Source organism: Pyrus communis, chromosome 2 (genome assembly GCF_041283825.1).
Source record: "Pyrus communis isolate YQ-2024b chromosome 2, ASM4128382v1, whole genome shotgun sequence".
Classification (NCBI taxonomy): domain Eukaryota; kingdom Viridiplantae; phylum Streptophyta; class Magnoliopsida; order Rosales; family Rosaceae; genus Pyrus; species Pyrus communis.
Genome location: NC_142566.1, coordinates 23,858,397 through 23,879,300, shown reverse-complemented (window position 1 = coordinate 23,879,300; position 20,904 = coordinate 23,858,397). Strand labels below are relative to the sequence as shown.

At 36.8% G+C, this 20,904-nt stretch overlaps 4 protein-coding genes across 7 annotated transcripts; 3 read left to right on the top strand and 1 right to left on the bottom strand.

Annotated features, from left to right (window-relative positions):
• Positions 1-48: 48 nt before the first annotated feature.
• LOC137747589 (organic solute transporter ostalpha protein (DUF300)) lies at positions 49-3,598 on the bottom strand. Of its 4 annotated transcripts, none has more exons than XM_088688168.1 (9): positions 3,419-3,598; positions 2,670-2,857; positions 2,217-2,273; positions 1,877-1,985; positions 1,388-1,575; positions 1,225-1,313; positions 862-1,111; positions 517-744; positions 49-420 (listed from the first exon to the last, which is right to left on the bottom strand). In XM_088688168.1, the coding sequence occupies exons 2-9, from the start codon at positions 2,850-2,852 to the stop codon at positions 220-222; spliced, it is 1,305 nt and encodes a 434-aa protein (XP_088544294.1). In that variant the 5' UTR covers positions 2,853-2,857; positions 3,419-3,598; the 3' UTR covers positions 49-219. The 4 variants fall into 4 exon arrangements, with proteins under 4 accessions (XP_088544294.1, XP_088544291.1, XP_088544296.1 ...); XM_088688165.1 differs by having other exon boundaries at positions 2,670-2,864; positions 3,419-3,545; XM_088688170.1 differs by having other exon boundaries at positions 2,670-2,776; positions 3,419-3,526.
• Positions 3,599-10,023: 6,425 nt separating this feature from the next.
• LOC148698785 (uncharacterized) lies at positions 10,024-11,384 on the top strand. The gene is given in 3 exon segments (XM_088679016.1): positions 10,024-10,206; positions 10,629-10,688; positions 10,790-11,384. Coding segments are annotated over 3 exon segments (798 nt in total). The 3' UTR covers positions 11,345-11,384.
• Positions 11,385-14,757: 3,373 nt separating this feature from the next.
• Positions 14,758-16,406, top strand: LOC137747730 (protein DEEPER ROOTING 1). Its single transcript, XM_088679011.1, has 5 exons — positions 14,758-14,763; positions 14,892-14,964; positions 15,055-15,581; positions 16,130-16,274; positions 16,387-16,406. Exons 1-5 carry the CDS (start codon positions 14,758-14,760, stop codon positions 16,404-16,406), a joined length of 771 nt encoding a protein of 256 aa, XP_088535137.1.
• Positions 16,407-17,882: 1,476 nt separating this feature from the next.
• On the top strand, positions 17,883-20,321 carry LSM1A (Small nuclear ribonucleoprotein family protein). Its single transcript, XM_068487860.2, has 5 exons — positions 17,883-18,233; positions 18,968-19,036; positions 19,147-19,262; positions 19,364-19,426; positions 19,823-20,321. Exons 1-5 carry the CDS (start codon positions 18,173-18,175, stop codon positions 19,898-19,900), a joined length of 387 nt encoding a protein of 128 aa, XP_068343961.1. The 5' UTR covers positions 17,883-18,172; the 3' UTR covers positions 19,901-20,321.
• Positions 20,322-20,904: the final 583 nt, after the last annotated feature.

Here is a 20,904-nt window from a genome sequence, read left to right as displayed (position 1 = left end):
TCTTCACATTCTTACAGCCAGTGTGCTTCCAGAGGGCTAAAGCTTGCGTTTCGTCGATTTCAACACTGTTTTATGCCTGGTTGAAGAAAGATTTATGTACAAGAATGTCCCGAATAAACATTCAAATCTGTTCGTGTTCTTCAATCGTTATTTCCGTCAAAAATATTAATTACAGTGACCATTCCTTCAATGCAAGCAGAAAGAGAGTTCTATGTTTTCCTACAGGTCGATATGAGTTTCTCTGACAGTATTTCCGACCTGTTCCTCAACTTCTACTTCTGACTTATCTTCGTGTTCTCCCGATTCCGAGTCCACTGTTCTGTGATGGAGCGTCTCCTGGATCTTCGTCACGCCCTTCTCGACCCCCTTCTCAACTGGGCCTATTGCTTGATTTATGGTCAACACAACATCCTTGACAACCTGCTTACATTGTGCAAAATGAATGTATAAATTTAGAAGAATCGATACAGACTACATAATATCCGGTGGATAATTATCGATGGGGAAGAAACTTACACGCTGACCACCGTCAACAACAATGTCCTGAACACTCTCAGTGATACTTGTTCCAGGCGCTTCGACCTTGGTCTCTGTTTTTTCGAGCCTGACTGGGGCGTCACCTGCCTCCAACTTCACTTCTGCCTTGGTTGTTTCAGTGGTGACCTTCCCATACTCGTATGCCGTAATGTAATGGTATGGTCCCGTTGAAAAGACAAACACATGTGCAACTGCTGCAATTGCCATCTGCATATCACACAGACACAAACCTGCATTATCTATAGGAGTAAACAAAATTACGACGAAGCTTTTGTTGCCATCATTGATCGAGGAGAAAGAGAGTTCCCAAAGCAAGCGACATACTTCAATACAAATCAAGAAATTCTGCAAGCCGCTTTGTAGTTTAACCTCTTTAGGAAGAACACTGAATGTGCATAATAACGCGATGCCCACACCTTGCCACCAAGTGGCGAACACAATGGCCTTAAAGCTGATGAACTTTGCAAGCGGCTTAATAGGTTCAAGTCTTTCGTGTGTTACATTGTAGAATTGCACAAGGCAATACAATGCCCACATCTGGCTGAAGTTCAGTACAACAGCCATGTATGGATACCTGCAGAGAAGTAAGGCTTGCAGTGTGAATGGGGAGATGCATCTAAACCGGCGCATCAAAAGCATCCATGAAGAATGCCTGAGCAATATGCCATATCTGCATGAATTCCATACCCGTAATACCACTTAAATTCTCCGTCTCCATACACACCAAAGAGCTCCAACACTAAAGCCAAGAATGCACAAACTGTCTTCAGAATCATCTGGACATGCCAAGCATGTATTAGAGCCAACAAAGTTGAATTAAATTTACCGGGCAAAAAGAGTAGCGACTTACATATTGTACAAGGCCAAATTTTTCTATATTGAGCAAATGTTTCCCAAGAACAGATGGTCTTAAGAAGAAGTTGCGAAGGGACCAATGTGGCACGGTGTGATCCTCGTCTTCCCTCCCTTCTATCAGTGGTTTGTTGAGCAGTTTTTCCGATTGGTTTTCAAGTAGTTCTATGACTTTTCTTTCACCTCCTACATAATAACCATCAAGAGTGATTAGGAAAATTATAACATCGTCAAATATTATTGATTAATTAATGGATTTTACAGAGAACATTGTGCGGTTTTAAGGAATTACTTCTAGCAAAGCTTGGAAATGTGTTTTTACCGAGTTTTTCAGGGAAAAAGAAAAACAAACAGCAAATAACTATTTATAACATTACAACTGAGCCCAAGATACACACACAATCCTAAAACTGGCATGACTGTAAGCAGATCCAAATACTAATATATATGTTTCTGAGATCAATGCAGAAATTAACGAGTGACTTACCGAGACAAGCAACTAAGTAGCTTCCGAAAGAATACAAGGCAAATGCTTCGTAACAGTTTCTTAAAATGTCACAGGCAAGAGAAAGGTTCGGGTTCCACAAGGATAAAATCTGTAGAAGTCAAAACCAGAAAATTAATGCCAATATTGCATGACGGAGCCATCAAAAAACAAAGAACACAACAGAAAATGAACACGTTGACGAAGGATACAGATTCGGTCCAGAGAAGAAACCTATAATATCATGTTTCCTTCTCTTATTTTGTTTTTCCTTCTGAACTGCAGGCAGTATACCAAAAATTAAGGGGACAAGGATATGATATTTAGATAGAGGAAATCTTACTGACTCAGTAGCATATACAGGTACCATGAAGACTACGGCAACGAGCCATTTTTGTTCCTGGAAAAGAAATAATTAGGGAATTAAATACTGCTAGTACAAACTGGAAACCACCAAGCAATATCGATATTTTCAATTTTAAAAATATTTGAATCAATGATTACATATTAAGCACAAACGAAAGATGAATTTCAAGGTAGTTTGCTTTTTCAATTTCGACCATGATGCATTCATTTTCACACCTGTGTAGCAACCGAGAATCGAATAATAAGCATACACCGATTTGAACAATATCACATTCATGCAAGATATGCAGAATTCAGTAAAATTAATATATGAACTGCATTATTGCTAAAGTTATTCCTGAGTAAACAAACATTTAATATCAGAAGAATACCAATAAAAGGAACCCTAAAAGAGTTATGGAGGTATATATATGGTGGAAAAAGAACTAACACTGGGTTTATTGTACGATCTGAGATGTTGGAAAATGAGAAAAATGGAGAGGACGAGTGCAACAGCTGCAAAACAGGCTCCAATGATAACAGCTGGTTTGTAGAGATCTGCGTATATGTTTCCATGGACTGAATTATAATCTGATGCCATTACTCGAACATGTTCCACTCCCAAAGAATTCATAATTCCTAAACCCTAAAGGAGAGACGATAATTATCAATACAGCTATAACAGCTCTCACTGTGAATACGAAATCACATGAAAAAATCATAAATCCTCGATTAAATAGACATACAGTAAACTCCAAATTAATAGAACGTATCTCTTACTTGTAACAATGCAATCAAAACCCCTACTGTTAGAAGGCTTAATTCCGGCTTGGCAAAATTATTTTTTGCCCAGTTTTTTTCATCCGCTACACATCCATTATGGTCCTTGACTCCTAATTATTTGTTCAATCGAATGACTAAAAACTGTATGAGTGCAGTATACGAGATGAAAAACTGTGTACAGAAATCATTTCCATATCACAACTCATTATAAATTTATTGTTAATTTGGTCCATAATAAGTAGATAACAAAACCAGAAACACTAAAAATGATTATTCGTTAAATTGAAGCCCCAATTAATCCTCCTAACTTTTATAACAAAACGAAAAGAAAACAAATCAATATATAAACATATATATATATATATATATATATTCATGCAAATTCCCGCCTAAAGCAATAATTAAGATCCCGCCAACCTTATAAAACGTGAGATTTGTCTTCTTTTCCGCCTTGTGATGAACATGGTTTTGCCATTGCTGTTGCAGAAAATCTATTCCTTCGAATCTCAACTGATAAGTTCATAGGAAACAACGGCAGTTAGTTACTGTCCATAGGTAGACTTACATTATAAGCTCACGTGTCGACACAACACGTGTGCTTTTTGTTGCAACTTTCTCGTTAGACCAACGACACGTACTTGGTAAGACAGAAAAAACCGAATCAAATTAATTTTTCGGCCACTTCTAAAGCATTAAATGCATGCCACTTCCATGCCACGCTTACCCTTTCGTTTTTATTTTTTTGAAAATTCGAAAACTTGTTTTATAACTACTTTTAGTTTTTGACCGAAAAATAAAAACTCAATTGTAAACTTTAAAAACTCAAAACTATAGTTTCTAATTTTTATTTTTCTGAAAATTGAAAATAAAAAGTAAGTATCAAATAAGATGAAAATAAAAATAAAAACTAATAATAAAATTGTTATCAAACAAACTCTTAATATATCTAGAAGATTGATATGTTTAATTGTATGTATGTATGTATGTCTCTATGTATCTATATATATATATATTTATATAGGAATCCTTTAACAAGAGGGATTCCTATTTTTTTTTTTTTTAAATAGGAACATTCTCTTAACCGTTGGATTTGACTTTAATGAAATTGTGTGGTTAAGATTGTGTGGCCTGTGATTTAATCTCAACCACACAATTTCATTAAAAGCAATCTAACGGTCAAGAAGGCGTCCTCATTTAAAAAAAAAAAAAAGAGATCTCTAAAGTGCCTGTATGTGTATTGTGTGTGTGTGTGTATATATATATGTATATGTATTTGTAATCCTAATTAAGCGTGCATTCCATGAAAAGTAGAAGCAATTGATCAAGGTGATTGATTACTATCTTGAAGAGTTCCCATGCAATAGTTACTTGATTCAAGGTCATCAATGGCTTAATTTATATAATTTCCTTTACAGTCCTAATATCAGTAACTAATTGGTTTATTCTCGTGTTGTATAACAAGTGAATCGCGTGTCAGAATCAACAACACGTAGTTAAACTGTTAAAGAGGCATGTTGAGCATGCATCGGCTTTAAAGATGAAATTTCGTGTTAATATATAATAGTTTGAGTCTCTCAACTAATAATCAAATGACTGATTTTCAAGTTAAATGTGTACGATTCAATGGCTACATTTACATGCACTAGTACAAAAACATGTTTGCGCGACGAAAACTTGCGCGACGCAGCTAAATGCGTCGCGCAAAGTATGTTTGCGTAACGTTAAACGGGAGGGAAAGAGGGAAAGAAAGAGGGAAAATCAAGTGGTCTATTAATTATATTAAGTGGTCTATTAGATTAAGAGGGAAAGAGGGAAAGAGGGAAAGAAAAAGGAAAAAAGGGAAGAAGGAAAGAGGTTTATACGGGAGGGAAAGAGGGAAAGAAAGAGGGAAAATCAAGTGGTCTATTAATTATATTAAGTGGTCTATTAGATTAAGAGGGAAAGAGGGAAAGAGGGAAAGAAAAAGGGAAAAAGGGAAGAAGGGCTCACACAATCATCCATGTGGTGACAAATGCTTCATGTCCGGTTACAGTTGTCAAGGGCTCACACAATCATCCAAACCATAAAAGCTCAAAGAAGCTATCTTTCAAATGATAACTGGTACTTTGAATTATAATGTGTTGAAATTAAAGGAATCAGGCCTTGGGTATATTGTGGGTTTTCCATTTTTTTTTTCTTTTTCTAATTAGAGTGGTATTATCCGCATATAATATTAAGTGGTCTATAAGAAAGAGGGAAAAAGGGAAAGAAAGAGGGAAAATCAAGTGGTCTATTAATTATATTAAGTGGTCTATTAATTATATCAAGTGGTCTATTAATTATATTAAGTGGTCTATTAATTATATCCAACACTTAAACAAAAATAAACCTTTAATTTTTCTTAATCTACGAAGCACTTGTCATCCTTTCAAAGCTTGAATCTCTGTTATAATTTAAAACAGATAGCACTCCAATTCCAGATTCCTAAAACTCTTCTCTTTGTTGCTATTTCGTTTCTACCATGTTAGGTTGTTTAGTTGTTATTTTGTTTGTTTGTTTGTTAATTGTGTGAGAATATGATTGGAACATTGAGAAAATGTTTGATTTATTGATAGGCACTGCTAAACAAAGAAAGATGGAGCTTTCACAAAGGTCGTTTACTTGAAGCCCCACTACTTGGGAAAACTACAGAAGCAGGAGGCATCAAAGAAGAGGCCTCAATACTTGGTGGAACGCTGGATGAGCCAGGAAAAGGGTGCCTCTGGAAGAAAGCTGAAAGCCTTTGACGGTCACTTTGAATTCGACCATTGGATTCTTGCAGCTCATCCAGCTTCCTCTTCATGCCCGTCGAATAGTTATTTGCAAGCACATGCAAACTTCTATTCTCGTACTTAAGCAGTTTGATCTCTTGCTTAAGACTTTCCACCTCCGCCATCAAGGATTCAACTTGGCGGGATCGAGCAAGAAGGCGTTGGCCCATGTTGGACACAGAGCCCGCACACTGAACGCTGAGAGCTATAGACTCTTGAACGGCCACCTCATCGGACCGTCCTGAAAGCAACCTACTATCTTTTGGAGTGAGGAGGTTCCTAGCTACTATCGTAGCTGTTGTTGCATCCGTCATTATGGAGTCTTCACCTGTAAGAGGGCCGTTAGAAGATAAGAAAGAATGGCACCATACATTTACCTGACGCGGCGCACTCGGATCGCTGCTGAGACTCAAATCCAAGCAAAGGTTAGATGGGTTTGCCATTTTTCAAAGATGTTAAAAGAGGAAGATGGATGAAGTAAAATCTGAAAGGGCCGAAGACGATTTTCACAAATGAGCAATCTTCAAAGTGTGCATGTTGGAGGTGATCGTTACCTCTATAAAAAGGAAAGGCGGCACGACCACCGATTCAAACAGCCGGATAACGCGTTCAACTTTGTCAAAAAATCTCTGACAAAGTTGAAAACACGTGAAGGTTATCATCCCAACTGCGCATTTTTGCCAACAAGCGTGGTGACAGAGCCGCACCCGTGACTACTTTTGCCATTCAGAAATCGAAGAGGCGCTCGCTCAGAAATCGAAGAGGCGCCTGCTCAGAAATCGAAGAGACGTTTGTCAACAAGGGTAAAAGAACAGTACCACCACTTGCTATTAAGAAATCCCTATATATGTCGACCTTCATCTCTTATGGCAAGGCAGACCTGAAGAAAATGTCCAACTCTTCCTCACCTCTGAGGGCGCACTCCCAGCAAAGCCTCTTGAAATACTTAATTTTTTCTCCCCCAAAGAAGATACCAAATACCTGGAGTACAGATGAGGCAGAAGGAAACGGTAGATCGAAGCATGTGGAGACAACCACAACAAATACATGTGCTGATTCATTCGCCGTTTCTTCAAAAGCAAAGGTATCTCATATCATCAAGGTCAAAAGCAAGAGTATCTCATATCATGCTTTTTCCCTGTCTTTTCCTTTGTCCTTGTTATTACTCGCATGGCAAAGTGAAAGAGAGCAATCAAATGAACTTGGAGTCAACTTTCCAATCTGGAACCGACTACCTGGAATCTATTCCTGGTTGCTTACCTAGTATTGCTCTCGAGTAGTCATCTTCAACGGTTGATACACTGCCAGAGAAGGGACAGCTAAGACGGGTGACAATGAAACATCAATCTTTCCAATTCGTATTCAATACGAATTGGAAAGATTGAACAAAGAAACAGGGGAGACCAAAAGAATCTTGCTGCCCAGTTCAAGAGTAGCACAAAGGAAAATTAACGAGTGAAGGAACAAGGGAGACCAAAGAAACAGGGGAGACCAAAATCAACGCACGTGCAATACTGTTTTGCGCGACGTAAGTGCACGTGCGTCGCACAAAACAGCTTTGCGCGACGTAAGTGCACGTGCGTTGATTTTGGTCTCCCCTGTTCCTTCACTCGTTGATTTTCCTTTGTGCTACTCTTGAACTGGGCAGCAGGATTCTTTTGGTCTCCCCTGTTTCTTTGTTCAATCTTTCCAATTCGTATTGAATACGAATTGGAAAGATTGATGTTTCATTGTCACCCGTCTTAGTTGTCCCTTCTCTGGCAGTGTATCAACCGTTGAAGATGACTACTCGAGAGCAATACTAGGTAAGCAACCAGGAATAGATTCCAGGTAGTCGGTTCCAGATTGGAAAGTTGACTCCAAGTTCCTCTGATTGCTCTCTTTCACTTTGCCATGCGAGTAATAACAAGGACAAAGGAAAAGACAGGGAAAAAGCATGATATGAGATACTCTTGCTTTTGACCTTGATGATATGAGATACCTTTGCTTTTGAAGAAACGGCGAATGAATCAGCACATGTATTTGTTGTGGTTGTCTCCACATGCTTCGATCTACCGTTTCTTTCTGCCTCATCTGTACTCCAGGTATTTGGTATCTTCTTTGGGGGAGAAAAAATTAAGTATTTCAAGAGGCTTTGCTGGGAGTGCGCCCTCAGAGGTGAGGAAGAGTTGGACATTTTCTTCAGGTCTGCCTTGCCATAAGAGATGAAGGTCGACATATATAGGGATTTCTTAATAGCAAGTGGTGGTACTGTTCTTTTACCCTTGTCGACAAACGTCTCTTCGATTTCTGAGCAGGCGCCTCTTCGATTTCTGAGCGAGCGCCTCTTCGATTTCTGAATGGCAAAAGTAGTCACGGGTGCGGCTCTGTCACCACGCCTGTTGGCAAAAATGCGCAGTTGGGATGATAACCTTCACGTGTTTTCAACTTTGTCAGAGATTTTTTGACAAAGTTGAACGCGTTATCCGGCTGTTTGAATCGGTGGTCGTGCCGCCTTTCCTTTTTATAGAGGTAACGATCACCTCCAACATGCACACTTTGAAGATTGCTCATTTGTGAAAATCGTCTTCGGCCCTTTCAGATTTTACTCCATCCACCTTCCTCTTTTAACATCTTTGAAAAATGGCAAACCCATCTAACCTTTGCTTGGATTTGAGTCTCAGCAGCGATCCGAGTGCGCCGCGTCAGGTAAATGTATGGTGCCCTTCTTTCTTATCTTCTAACGGCCCTCTTACAGGTGAAGACTCCATAATGACGGATGCAACAACAGCTACGATAGTAGCTAGGAACCTCCTCACTCCAAAAGATAGTAGGTTGCTTTCAGGACGGTCCGATGAGGTGGCCGTTCAAGAGTCTATAGCTCTCAGCGTTCAGTGTGCGGGCTCTGTGTCCAACATGGGCCAACGTCTTCTTGCTCGATCCCGCCAAGTTGAATCCTTGATGGCGGAGGTGGAAAATCTTAAGCAAGAGATCAAATTGCTTAAGTACGAGAATAGAAGTTTGCATGTGCTTGCAAATAACTATTCGACGGGCATGAAGAGGAAGCTGGATGAGCTGCAAGAATCCAATGGTCGAATTCAAAGTGACCGTCAAAGGCTTTCAGCTTTCTTCCAGAGGCACCTTTTTCCTGGCTCATCCAGCATTCCACCAAGTATTGAGGCCTCTTCTTTGATGCCTCCTGCTTCTGTAGTTTTCCCAAGTAGTGGGGCTTCAAGTAAACGACCTTTGTGAAGGCTCCATCTTTCTTTGTTTAGCAGTGCCTATCAATAAATCAAACATTTTCTCAATGTTCCAATCATATTCTCACACAATTAACAAACAAACAAACAAAATAACAACTAAACAACCTAACATGGTAGAAACGAAATAGCAACAAAGAGAAGAGTTTTAGGAATCTGGAATTGGAGTGCTATCTGTTTTAAATTATAACAGAGATTCAAGCTTTGAAAGGATGACAAGTGCTTCGTAGATTAAGAAAAATTAAAGGTTTATTTTTGTTTAAGTGTTGGATATAATTAATAGACCACTTAATATAATTAATAGACCACTTGATTTTCCCTCTTTCTTTCCCTTTTTCCCTCTTTCTTATAGACCACTTAATATTATATGCGGATAATACCACTCTAATTAGAAAAAGAAAAAAAAATGGAAAACCCACAATATACCCAAGGCCTGATTCCTTTAATTTCAACACATTATAATTCAAAGTACCAGTTATCATTTGAAAGATAGCTTCTTTGAGCTTTTATGGTTTGGATGATTGTGTGAGCCCTTGACAACTGTAACCGGACATGAAGCATTTGTCACCACATGGATGATTGTGTGAGCCCTTCTTCCCTTTTTCCCTTTTTCTTTCCCTCTTTCCCTCTTTCCCTCTTAATCTAATAGACCACTTAATATAATTAATAGACCACTTGATTTTCCCTCTTTCTTTCCCTCTTTCCCTCCCGTATAAACCTCTTTCCTTCTTCCCTTTTTCCCTTTTTCTTTCCCTCTTTCCCTCTTTCCCTCTTTCCCTCTTAATCTAATAGACCACTTAATATAATTAATAGACCACTTGATTTTCCCTCTTTCTTTCCCTCTTTCCCTCTTTCCCATATATTGAATCCGAATTTGATTTTTAAGACTCATCTTTCTCCCTCTCGTTCGCAAGGCAGTGACGCCAAACTCGAAGCCGACGCAAATTAAGTGTATAGATGTCGCATTTGATCACTCGTCGTCGGAGCGTGACCAATGCGCCTCCTACACCCCTTACTGAGGCTACTCCTATGGGGCCCCAGGTGCCTGTCTCATCAACGTCATCAGTATCCATTCACCCGCTCAGTGCACGACGACCTCACCGACGTCGTCGTGAGCCGGACCCTTCTGATCACACTTCCACAGCATCCAGAGTCGAGGGTGAGGCCTCCCATCCAGGTAGTTTTTTTTCTAATTCTTGATGACTACGTTGTATTTTTTTTTTTCATTTTAAAATTATTATTTTTATGATGCTAAAAATTTGTTGGATTGTGAAATGCTATACTATTAAGGGAAGTTATGTTGGATTGTGAAATGCTATATTATCATTTTGGGAAATGCTATACTATTAGGGGAAGTTATGTTGAATTTTTTGTGAAAATTTAAGCTTTGGGTTTTCACCATTTAAGTATTTTTGGCCAGCTAAAAAACAAACTAGGGGGCCTAGTCGAATGCTGAAGCCGGCACAGAGTGTACGTTTGACTGGCTCCAAGATCAAGATTGAGTATGACCCACTACATCGTGGAGCGGCTACAGCTCAACAACATAGCATCATCGCTAGTAGCTGTGGTGTTGTTATTAAACAAATTTGTCCTATGCAGTGGGAGAAATGGGTAGAAATTCCAGATTGGACGAAGGATTTGGTGCGAGACAAGTTGTCGGTTAGTATATTAATTTTTAACCTTTAACTACTTGGTTCTGCATAAAAATATTGTTCTTCTTGATGTTCTGTATATTCATTTTGACTCACTGGATTACTTAGGTGGAAAAGAGCACTACTGTTCTCCAAGAAGCAACATCGCAACTTCCCCCGGAGACCCCAATTGAGGACGTCACAGTACCTGATGATGCAGGTTTTCAGATTTTGACTGATGTCCTAGATCAGAACTTCGGTCGTCGTCACGGCAAGGTTGTTCGGTGCATGGGGAAAGCACGACTTCGTGAGACCGGTGCCTCTTCTTCCAGATCAAACACCACAGAGGTCGATTCATTGAAGGAGGAAGTGATAACCCTAAAGGGTCAGCTTGAGGTCCAGGGCGAGCAGATGAGGGCCCAGGGTGAGCAGATGAAAGAGCAGATAAGGGCCCAGGGCGAGCAGCTGCATACTTATGACGGACAGATGAGAGATCTTATACGAGCCATACAGATGACCGGCCTCCAAATCTCACTACCAATACCTGATCTTGCTACACCTTCAACCTCCGAGCCACTTCACCCTGCCGATACCCAGTAGCCACTTCACCTAGAAGATTACTTGTAGTTTTTTCTTTTTTATTTGGACATCTTGTATGTACATTTTCATATATTGTATAATTAAATACTTTTCTTTGGTTAATTAATTATTATTTAGAATTTAATTACAATATTATTAAAAATTAAGAAAGTAATATTTTTTACCAAAACCAAATTTCCACTTTGCGCGACATACAATACGTCGTGCAAAGCATGTTCCCAAGTTGTGCAAAGTATCTTTGCGTGACGTAGACTGCGTCGCGCAAAGTATCTTTGCGCAACTTGGGAACATGCGTTGCGCAAAGACACTTTGAGCGACTATAGTCTACGTCGCGCAAGGATCTTGAGTGACGTAGGTTGGGTCGCGCAAAATACGTCGCGCAAGATCCTGAGTGACGTAGGTTGAGTCGCGCAAAATACGTCGCGCAAAGACACTTTGCGCGACGAAGCCTTTACATGCGTCGTGCAAAGAAACTTGTGCGACGGATGTTGAGTCGCGCAAAATACGTTGCGCAAAGTGTCTTTGCGCGACGATGGGGTTACTTGCGTCGCGCAAAGCCTTCTGTCACTGCCTTGCCGCGACAGTTTGTGCGCGACGTTTTTTGACTTTGCGCGACGAAGGACCTGCGTTGCGCAAAATGTTTTTTGTACTAGTGATGTATGCTGAATTTAGAAGCTATATATCACTTAAAGCAGTTACATTAATAAAAATGCAACATTATTTAGATCGTAGAGGTGATTTTCTATTTAACTCCAGAGTACAAATACTTTTAAGTTTTGAACTGTTAAATCTTTCGAAAAAAAAAAAAAAAACACGTACTATATGATCTAATGGTTAGTGAACTCCTTCCAACCGGAATGGGATACAATTGCATGGAGTTGATAAATTAAAGTTGCTTCATTTTTTAATCTAGATATAGCACTTAGGTTCACGAGCAATGGAAATGTTAGTCAGATCCCCTCTGAGACACGTGTTGGTCGGATACGGTCAGATGAGTAGTCATCACTATGTCGTCATTTGACACTTGGCAAATCTCCACCTTACTAGCCTCCCCCAACTTGCTTTGGGTTTAGGGTTTAGCAATGGATTGAACATGTTCACGTGCATGCATGAAATCCCATGAACAGCACGTTGGCCCGGCCGCTATAGATCTCATATCAAGCAAATTGTGATTCGTGAGGGAGAATTTTAGTGGATTTTGGTGAACAATTAATTCATATATAGTTATTTAATTAGAAAACTAGATTTTAATTCTTAAATAAGATGAAGTTCAGAAAAATATCTTATACAAGATTAAAAATTGATTGTAGTCCATAGACTTTATTTAATGCCAGTATATGTATTAATGTCTTTTTTTTATTTACAATTTTATGGTTTTCATAAATAAAATTTTAAGATTATATTATAAATTTTAATTTTCATTATAGTAAGTATCTTATAAGAAAATATTTTCATAGAGATCTTTCGGCACACTTATATTTTTGCATATTGTCTTATGCACCATTAATTCTTTGTAATATATTTAGGTACAAACATTTCAGTACATCAGTTTAGTATAATATGTTTAGGTACAAACATTTCAGTACATCAGTTTAGTATAATACATTTAGATATGGACATTCGGTACACTAGTTTAGTATAATATATTTAGGTACATACATTTTGGTACATTGGTTTAGTATCATATATTTAGGTACGGACATTTCGTTACACTGGTTTAGTATCATATATTTAGGTACGGAATTTTCAATACACCTATGTTTTTGCATATTTTCTTATGTGCCACTAATTCATTACAATGTATTTAGTTACTACAATATATTAAGGTATGGATATTTTGGTACACTAATTTAGTAAAATATATTATGATACAGACGTTTAGGTACACTAATTAGAAGAAGTTAAATAAAATTAATGAATTAAAATGTGTATAATAATAAATTTAAAATTTAATGTAATGACATTAAATAAGATATCTTTTAAATATTAAAATAAAAATATAATATAAATTTGAATTAAGTACACATTAAAGGACTAAAATTAATATCCAATCTAACACCAGATTTTTATTAAATTTTAACATTCTTTAAAGATTAAAGTTCAAAAATTAAACCACACGCACTAATTTTTCTCATCAATCCCATGTTCACTATGAATCGAGTTAAATTTGCTTAAGATCAGTGGTTGATCCATGAAGTTTTCTTTCAAGGGCAAGATGTCCGAACGCAACTTTGGCTTATTTTTCTTGGCTACCGACTCACCCTCAATATTTTGAAAGAGTAATGCTAGAAGATCAAGATTTTAAATTAAATTTGCAAATCAAATGATGTGTCGTCAATAGAAAATAAATACATTAATCAACATTTAATAATTCAATTACCAACAATCACATCATTTAGTTTGCAAATTTGATTTAAAAAAATTTGATCTCCCTAACATTATCCATTTTTAAAAGCATTTTATCAAGCATCTTACCCACATATAGCCATGCTCCAGAAAAAAAATATCACGAGAATATTGTACTATTTAGTTCGGGTGGGGGGCAATTGCATGCATCGACTTTTATGTGAATCCGTCATTGTTTTAACACATACTTAAGTATTGTAAAAAATAAGTGGAGATTCAGAATGTGTCCATATTTGAATATAATAGACAGATAAATTACTCCATCTTATTGCATAAACTTTTTAGTTTTCTTCATGACATTAGTTGGGGCATATTTTAGTGATTCTTACAAATAAGGACATTAGTAGTTTGTTTTTAATTAGTGACTCTCTAAATAGAGTAATTGGGACATTATTAGTTGAGTTTAAGATGGTAAAATTGGTAATGTCTGTGTGTTCTTGCTTATATATATGCAGGTTTGCTTTTGCTCTGGTCAATAGGAAGATAGATACTGTCTCCTTTAGCATCCCCATTTTAGGGAGATTTGCATGAAAAATTATGTGATCAGATATTCATCAATTTTCAGAATTCTTCAATTAGTGGGAAATCTGGTGGGGAACGAAAAATAATAATATAGTGTGAAAAAAAAAAAAGAAAAAAAAAAGAGATACTGGTTGGGAAATAGAAAATATTTAGTTGGAGAAACTTTTTAATGTGTTGGGAAAATATACTGGTACGTCAAGTGTCACAATACAATTTGTTGAAATTTTTTTTGTAAGTTTCTAACAAATTGTATTATTGCACTTGTTGTACTTCCGGACACATTGACAAATCTCTGATTAGGCGATCAAATGCAAAGAGATGAGAGAGAGAAAAGGCGCCAAAGTAAGTGTTTGGGAACTTGAACTATGGAACTTCTCAAATCACAGCTCTATTCTATTTCTATATAAAGGCTTTTGCAGCTAAGCTCTCACTGGCTTATGGGATCTGTGTACACAAAAATTACCTTATCTCTATAAGCCCATTTTTATCCGCACCCTTTCTCTAAACTCTTTTAATCTGCAAACCTGGCTTTCTTCTAATCACCCAAATAGAAGAAGAAACTTCAACAAATGAAGGTAAGATACTTGTGTTTTTGTAAAATATACTAACAGTTGCATGTATTCAGAATACCGACATAGTAACATATTGCGTGTAAATAAGTTTCTCTCGTAATTTCGAAGTGTTTTGAATTGTTTGATTGCAGATATTTGATTGGATGCAAAGCAAGCTCACTGGGAAACCCCGGCTTGAAAAACCAAGCTTAAAAGTCTTTGATGGTAATTAATTTTTAATTAATTTGTATTTGCTAATTATTCTTGGATCAATATATTTAATTTGTTCTTTTTATTCTTTTTATTCTTTTATAGACGAGAAGGTGAAACAAAAACCTTCCAAAGAAGAAGCAAATGAATGGCGTCACGGGCTGCTGGCAATTGGAACATTAGGAAATGGTGACTTGAAACAAGATCAACAAACCAATCCACCACCCTCCCCCAACGACCACCTCCATGATTTCACACCAGAGGAAGCTACACACATTCAGAACGAGTTGAGCTCGTACTGGAACCAATCAAACTCAGCTGCATTACTAGAGCTTGAAAAAGCTGCTAACAAGTTTCTAAGCAAGCAGTCGAGCTTGAAACCTGAGAGAACAAGTACTGACAATGTAGATTGTGACGAACTGCCGAAAGAAAATATGAGTCGATTCCAACGGAGCTCGAGTGTCGTTCTCAGCCGTGGGAAAGATGTTTGTTTGGATAACATAAACTCCACCATTGGGAAGAAATCACTCTCTTTTCTCCTCAAGAAAGTGTTTGTTTGTAGCAGTGGGTTTGCACCAGCTGCTGCTGCTAGTGGTCTAAGAGATCCAGTCCCAGAGTCAAGAATGGAGAAGGTAAATCTATTATACAACATATATTTGGCCCTGTAATTTTAACATATAAAGTTTAACTTTCATGCCTGTGATATTTGCATCATATACGGTCATCTTTGGCAACGTGCGTTAATTTCTGGTACGGCACGTGAGAGGCTAAGTATGAGAAGTTAAAAAATATCCTCATACAATTTGCCTACTATAGGGACAAAATTTGTTGCAATTGAAAATACAAGGAACAAAAGTGAATCTAAATGAAATGAGAGGGCATCAAATTGGTCATCTGGTCATGTAGAATATAGTTTCCAAACTATATATTTCAAGCGAAATATATATTTCAACTTCCGTTAATTTTTGTACTAAATCTCCACGTTCACACTACATGAGATCAGAGACTAAATTTGATGGATTACATAGCAAAAAAGTAGCAAAAGTTGGAAAATGTCCTTAAATTATTACAATTTGCAATACTTCATAACAAGATTTATCTCTTCTTTCTTTTTTTTTTCTTTTTTTTTCTTTTTTTTTTTATCCTTTTTAACATATTTTTTGTTTTGGGTCAATGCTAGATACTGAGGGCAATACTTCACAAGAAGATATACCCCCAAAGTTCAAGTAATTCAACAATGTCCATGAAAAAGTACTTGGAGAACAGCAACCCCAAGTCTGCTAAAGCTAATGAGGGGAGTAAATGGGACAAGACAGATTCTGAATGTAAGCACTTAAACATGATTAACACATGGATTAAGAGTCTGTTTATCCAAAGACACATATGCTTTGGAAATAACTTTATTCACACTATTTTTTTTTTTTTTTCTGGTTGCAGATATCGTTCTAGAGATATAAGTTTACTGAATCACTTCTACCACTTTGTTGCAGCTTCAAACAATGAAGGGTAAGTTTTTAACGTCTCTTAAAAATTTTGATTTGTTACTTGACTTTCCTCTTGTTATGACTTACTACAATGTCATCTTTATCTAATGGTTATATAATTATGTGAATGCATGTATTTAATCATCATTTAACGTCAAGATTTGTATTGTATATGTGTAAGTGTTATAGCTAAATTCTTCGTTGTTATGCTAAATTTAAAATTAATGTGCAGATTTCTGTCAATTGCCGCAAAGTTAATCGGTTGAGCGCTACAGTTGGCTTTGTGGAATGTGAAGTGTGACATTTTTGGCCTATGTTTGATTAGAACATAATCAGGATAAAAATAACAAAAAAAAGGAGACTATCACCTTTCCTTTTTTTTTTTTTTTTTTTTTGCACGGCAGATATTGCTAAAATGGAGACTCTTTGAGCTCTTACTATTGCTGTGTTGCGTTGCATTTGATATTTTAATAAAATTATAATGTTTTTCTTTACTCCAAATAAATAGTTTTATTGAAAAATAAGGCAATAAAAAAGCAGTAATAAGATAATACGAGACCAATACGTGAAAACTTTTTCATAGTCCGGATCAACAATATAATACCACAAAATGATTAGAGAAATGCTAAGCAACTTTTTCAAAAGGAACTCTCTATAGCTCTCTGTCAACTTACAGTTTAGCGTTAATTTTTCGTACTAACATTATAAAATATTGTGTTAAAAACCACATTATTATGAAACATTGTACTAAAAACCACATTATTATGAAACATTATGCTAAAAACATGAAGTGGCAAATAGTTTATGAAGAGTTATACTTTTGAGAAAGTCTACATTTCATTTCTCTAACAATTATGATAGTGCTTACATTAAACTTCTCCATCTCCATGATTGGACATAATTAAACGAGATCAAAAGCATTTTGTAAATAAGTTAAAAAAAAAAAAAAAAAAAAAAATTCTAAACTCAAATTATATCGAGGGAAAGAGGAATCAAGTCTGAGAACACAGATAAATGATCTTAATAACTTTAGTTCCTGGTAAATAAGCAAAAGTCTTTAAAGTTTTCATTCAAACGAACCTTTGTTTTTCTTCTGTTTGAAAACCTTATTTTAAGGTTTAACATTATTTCTCAACCTTTTCTAAATTTAAAAAAAAAAAAACATTATTCTCCAATGGCTTTATATATGATGATGAAAGGATTACGTATGAGGGAACGTATAATTGATCAGATCGTGTAGATCTAATTTTGACGTTTTCTATGATACTAAAATTAATCTAATCCGCTCCATAAAACACCTATAATTAATCAAAGATTTCCCTCTTAAGCGAGGTATTAATCCCAATTCATTGTATCCGGTTAAACATAATTATTATTTATCAACAGATAATTATTTCAATAATTAAAAAAAAAAAGTAAATAACAAATAATTGTAACATATTGTCAGAAGGAGAGAGAGAGAGAGAGAGAACCAATAAAATATGTCTTCTTTTCGGCCGAGCCGATGACTTTAATGGTTCAAACCCAACTCACAATCTTCATCTTTGATGGGTATTGTTGGAAATTTGGAAATAGGGTTGGTGGAGGAAGTGAGTGATTGAAAGTTTAGGGCTTTGGGGATTTTTATTTTTTTGGTGGGAAGAAGCCAATGCCATTGGAGAAGCTTTAAGGGTTCTTTTGGTTGCAGTTTCAAGTTACCAATTTACCAGTAGGATTAAGAGGAGGAGAAATACTTCTTCATGTCGTGGGCTGGGCCAGAAGATACTTTCCTTTCCACTTCTCTTGCTACCTATCTTGACAGTATACTCTCTCTCTAGATCTAATTTGAAGTGATTGAAAATTGGGTTTTGTGAATTTTTTTATGTGTTGTATGTTTTAGCTGTGAATTGCCTTATTGAGCTCTGTTCTGGTGTTTTTCTTGTAAAATTTTGTTAGGGTTTGAAAGCAGCTGCTATACTGTTTAATTTGCAGATCCCTTATTGTATATACTGTTTTGTTGCATTTTTTGAATTAAGATGAGATATAAGGAAGATAAAGAAGTGAAGCTTCAAACTTTAGGTCTTTGCACTGAGTAATTATAGTGATGTTGAATTTCTACTGCTGAATTGAAGATTTGTGTATGGGGGTGTTATCCAATTTTCCCAATTTGTTAGAATCGAAAGCGTATATTTGCTTCATAAGCAAAAGTATAAATGGTAGAAATATTTTCTCAAGGTAGAAGGTGATGATGAAGCAAGAGTTTTGAATAAGAAATGAGAACCGTTCATTCGGTCTATTAGAACTGCTCGCAGTATCACTTTGTGCATTCCCGTTGGTGAATAGTTTGAGAAAATGGAAAGCTATGTTCGTAATGCCTCAATATTCAATCCGGTAATAAGTATGACTCGGATGCTGATAGTGCTTTAAGGTCACTGCAATCTCTACGTGATTGTAGGGATTGGTAATATGTGGGATTTATCAGTGAAATAATTGTCATTAGAGATTGATTCATTGCAAAGTACTTCGCTTGTTATGATTTTTTATTTATTTTTCAGAAAAGCTTCTTGTCTTGCTGCGAGATGGACGAAAGCTGTTGGGATTGCTACGGTCTTTTGATCAGTTTGGTAATACTGATCTGTTACTCCACGTGACTTACTGAGTTATCATTATCTTCACTCTTATTATTTCTATTGAAACCATAGCTAATGATGGTAGTGGTCTTTCATCTGCACAGCTAATGTTGTTCTTGAAGGCGCATGTGAAAGAGTAATTGTGGGTGACCTTTATTGTGACATCCCATTAGGTCTATATGTAATCCGTGGGGAGAATGTCGTCTTAATTGGAGAGCTGGTATATTGCATTCTCTTTCAGTCCTGTGAGACTTGACTACTGTTAATATCTTTTACTACATTATCAGTTCATTTATTAAATTATTGTTATCGATTTTATAGGAATTGGATAAGGAGGAGCTTCCCCCTCATATGACTTTGGTACCAGAAGCAGAGATAAAAAGGGTAAGTCTGTATGTTTATTGGTTAAGACTTCAATAAAAAATTGCAATCTGCAATGCTTAGGGTGATGGCATTAGGTCATATTAAGAAAACCCTGATTTTGTGAATGCATATGTGCCATAGATAAATACTTTGCACGTAATTCTACATTGTCCTGCCACGGTTAACAAACGAGCATCGTTATGCGCTGCTATTTTGAATGGGAATACATTCACTTTGGTTCTTCCTAGATGTTATGGCTGGATGTTGCAACCTTTCGGTTATATCCTTTCCTTTTAAGATTACGGTATAAATAGCAATCTTTGTAATGTATTATTCAGGTGGTTGGGTTGGATTGTTCCTTGCTATTATTGCCGTTTGCACTTTACAATAATTCGATTACATTTCTCTTCTGTTCAGGCTCAGAAAGCAGAGAGGGATGCGACAGATTTAAAAGGCTCCATGAGAAAAAGAATGGAGTTCCTCGATTTTGATTAACTTGCCCACCCATTTTATCGTGGGTTCAGGCCATGTCCGCGAATTTTAGTGCGACAGTGACCCGAGGTTTTCACCTATATAGGAGCGCAAACAAGAAGAGAAGTCATATCAGTTCTGAGGACTCATTGAGTGGAAGTTGTGTTCTGGGTCTATTAAATGTGTGGCAATGTCGATGATCTTCCCCTGTTTCATTTGGATTTGATTGATACGTGCAAGCATGGTTTCGGGTTCTGCAGAACTGATTCGGGTTTTAGATTTGCAGTTGTTTCTCTGTTGAACATAATTTGTTTTGATTTTCCATGGGTTGTAAACCGTTGGTGGAGGTTCACATTTCATGGCACGTTCAGTGTTATTACATTTGTAAGATATTCATGTTCAAATCCATATTATATTTATATAAGATCTGTATGATCAAGCCAAATCAATGGATCATCAAATCTGAACTCTTAACATATAAATATGTGACACGATGTTTGAACAATACTCGGTCGCTTCGGATCCATAAACATGTAAAAACTCAGAATGAACATTGAGCTAATACAATCTTAACACTACAGCAGCAAATGCTTATGCTTCTTCAGGGAAAGTAAGCAGCGTTATGAGAGCCTCGTAACCAGGAAAAAGAGGAAGAAGATCGCAGCGTTTTGCCAACTTGAAATCCTGGAACTGAAAGGCAGGTGCGCAAGTACATCCCACGAGAGAGCAGTGAGTCTCGGCATCCCTTGGAGCCGCTTCGAGCAATGCCCCTTCTGGTGAAATGCTGTAGTCCTTGGAAGAAGGCTATTCCAGTGGCAGTATTCAAGAAACATACATCAGAATTACCTTAGCTATGTATCGGTCCACACATTCCTGGAACGCTTACGAGTATAGTCAATCCTAATCTCTTATGATCTCAATCCCTTAAGCACGTGTTAAACAAGTGAACGGCTCTAACAAAGCTTACATTCTCCCACTAGAGCCAACACTTGTTTATCACAGTACCACCTGATAAGAAATCATGCTTG

Coding starts and splice junctions, on each gene's coding strand:
- LOC137747589 (XM_088688168.1), bottom strand. CDS start 2,852: ATGAATTCTTTGGGAGTGGAACATGTTCGAGTAATGGCATCAGATTAT. Junction 1,986..2,216: donor CTGTATATGCTACTGAGTCA/GTAAGATTTCCT, acceptor TGACTTCTACAG/ATTTTATCCTTGTGGAACCC. Junction 745..861: donor ATTTCTTGATTTGTATTGAA/GTATGTCGCTTG, acceptor TGTGATATGCAG/ATGGCAATTGCAGCAGTTGC.
- LOC137747730 (XM_088679011.1), top strand. Junction 14,965..15,054: donor AAGCTTAAAAGTCTTTGATG/GTAATTAATTTT, acceptor ATTCTTTTATAG/ACGAGAAGGTGAAACAAAAA. Junction 15,582..16,129: donor CAGAGTCAAGAATGGAGAAG/GTAAATCTATTA, acceptor GGTCAATGCTAG/ATACTGAGGGCAATACTTCA.
- LSM1A (XM_068487860.2), top strand. CDS start 18,173: ATGTCGTGGGCTGGGCCAGAAGATACTTTCCTTTCCACTTCTCTTGCT. Junction 19,037..19,146: donor ACGGTCTTTTGATCAGTTTG/GTAATACTGATC, acceptor TCATCTGCACAG/CTAATGTTGTTCTTGAAGGC. Junction 19,427..19,822: donor CAGAAGCAGAGATAAAAAGG/GTAAGTCTGTAT, acceptor TCTTCTGTTCAG/GCTCAGAAAGCAGAGAGGGA.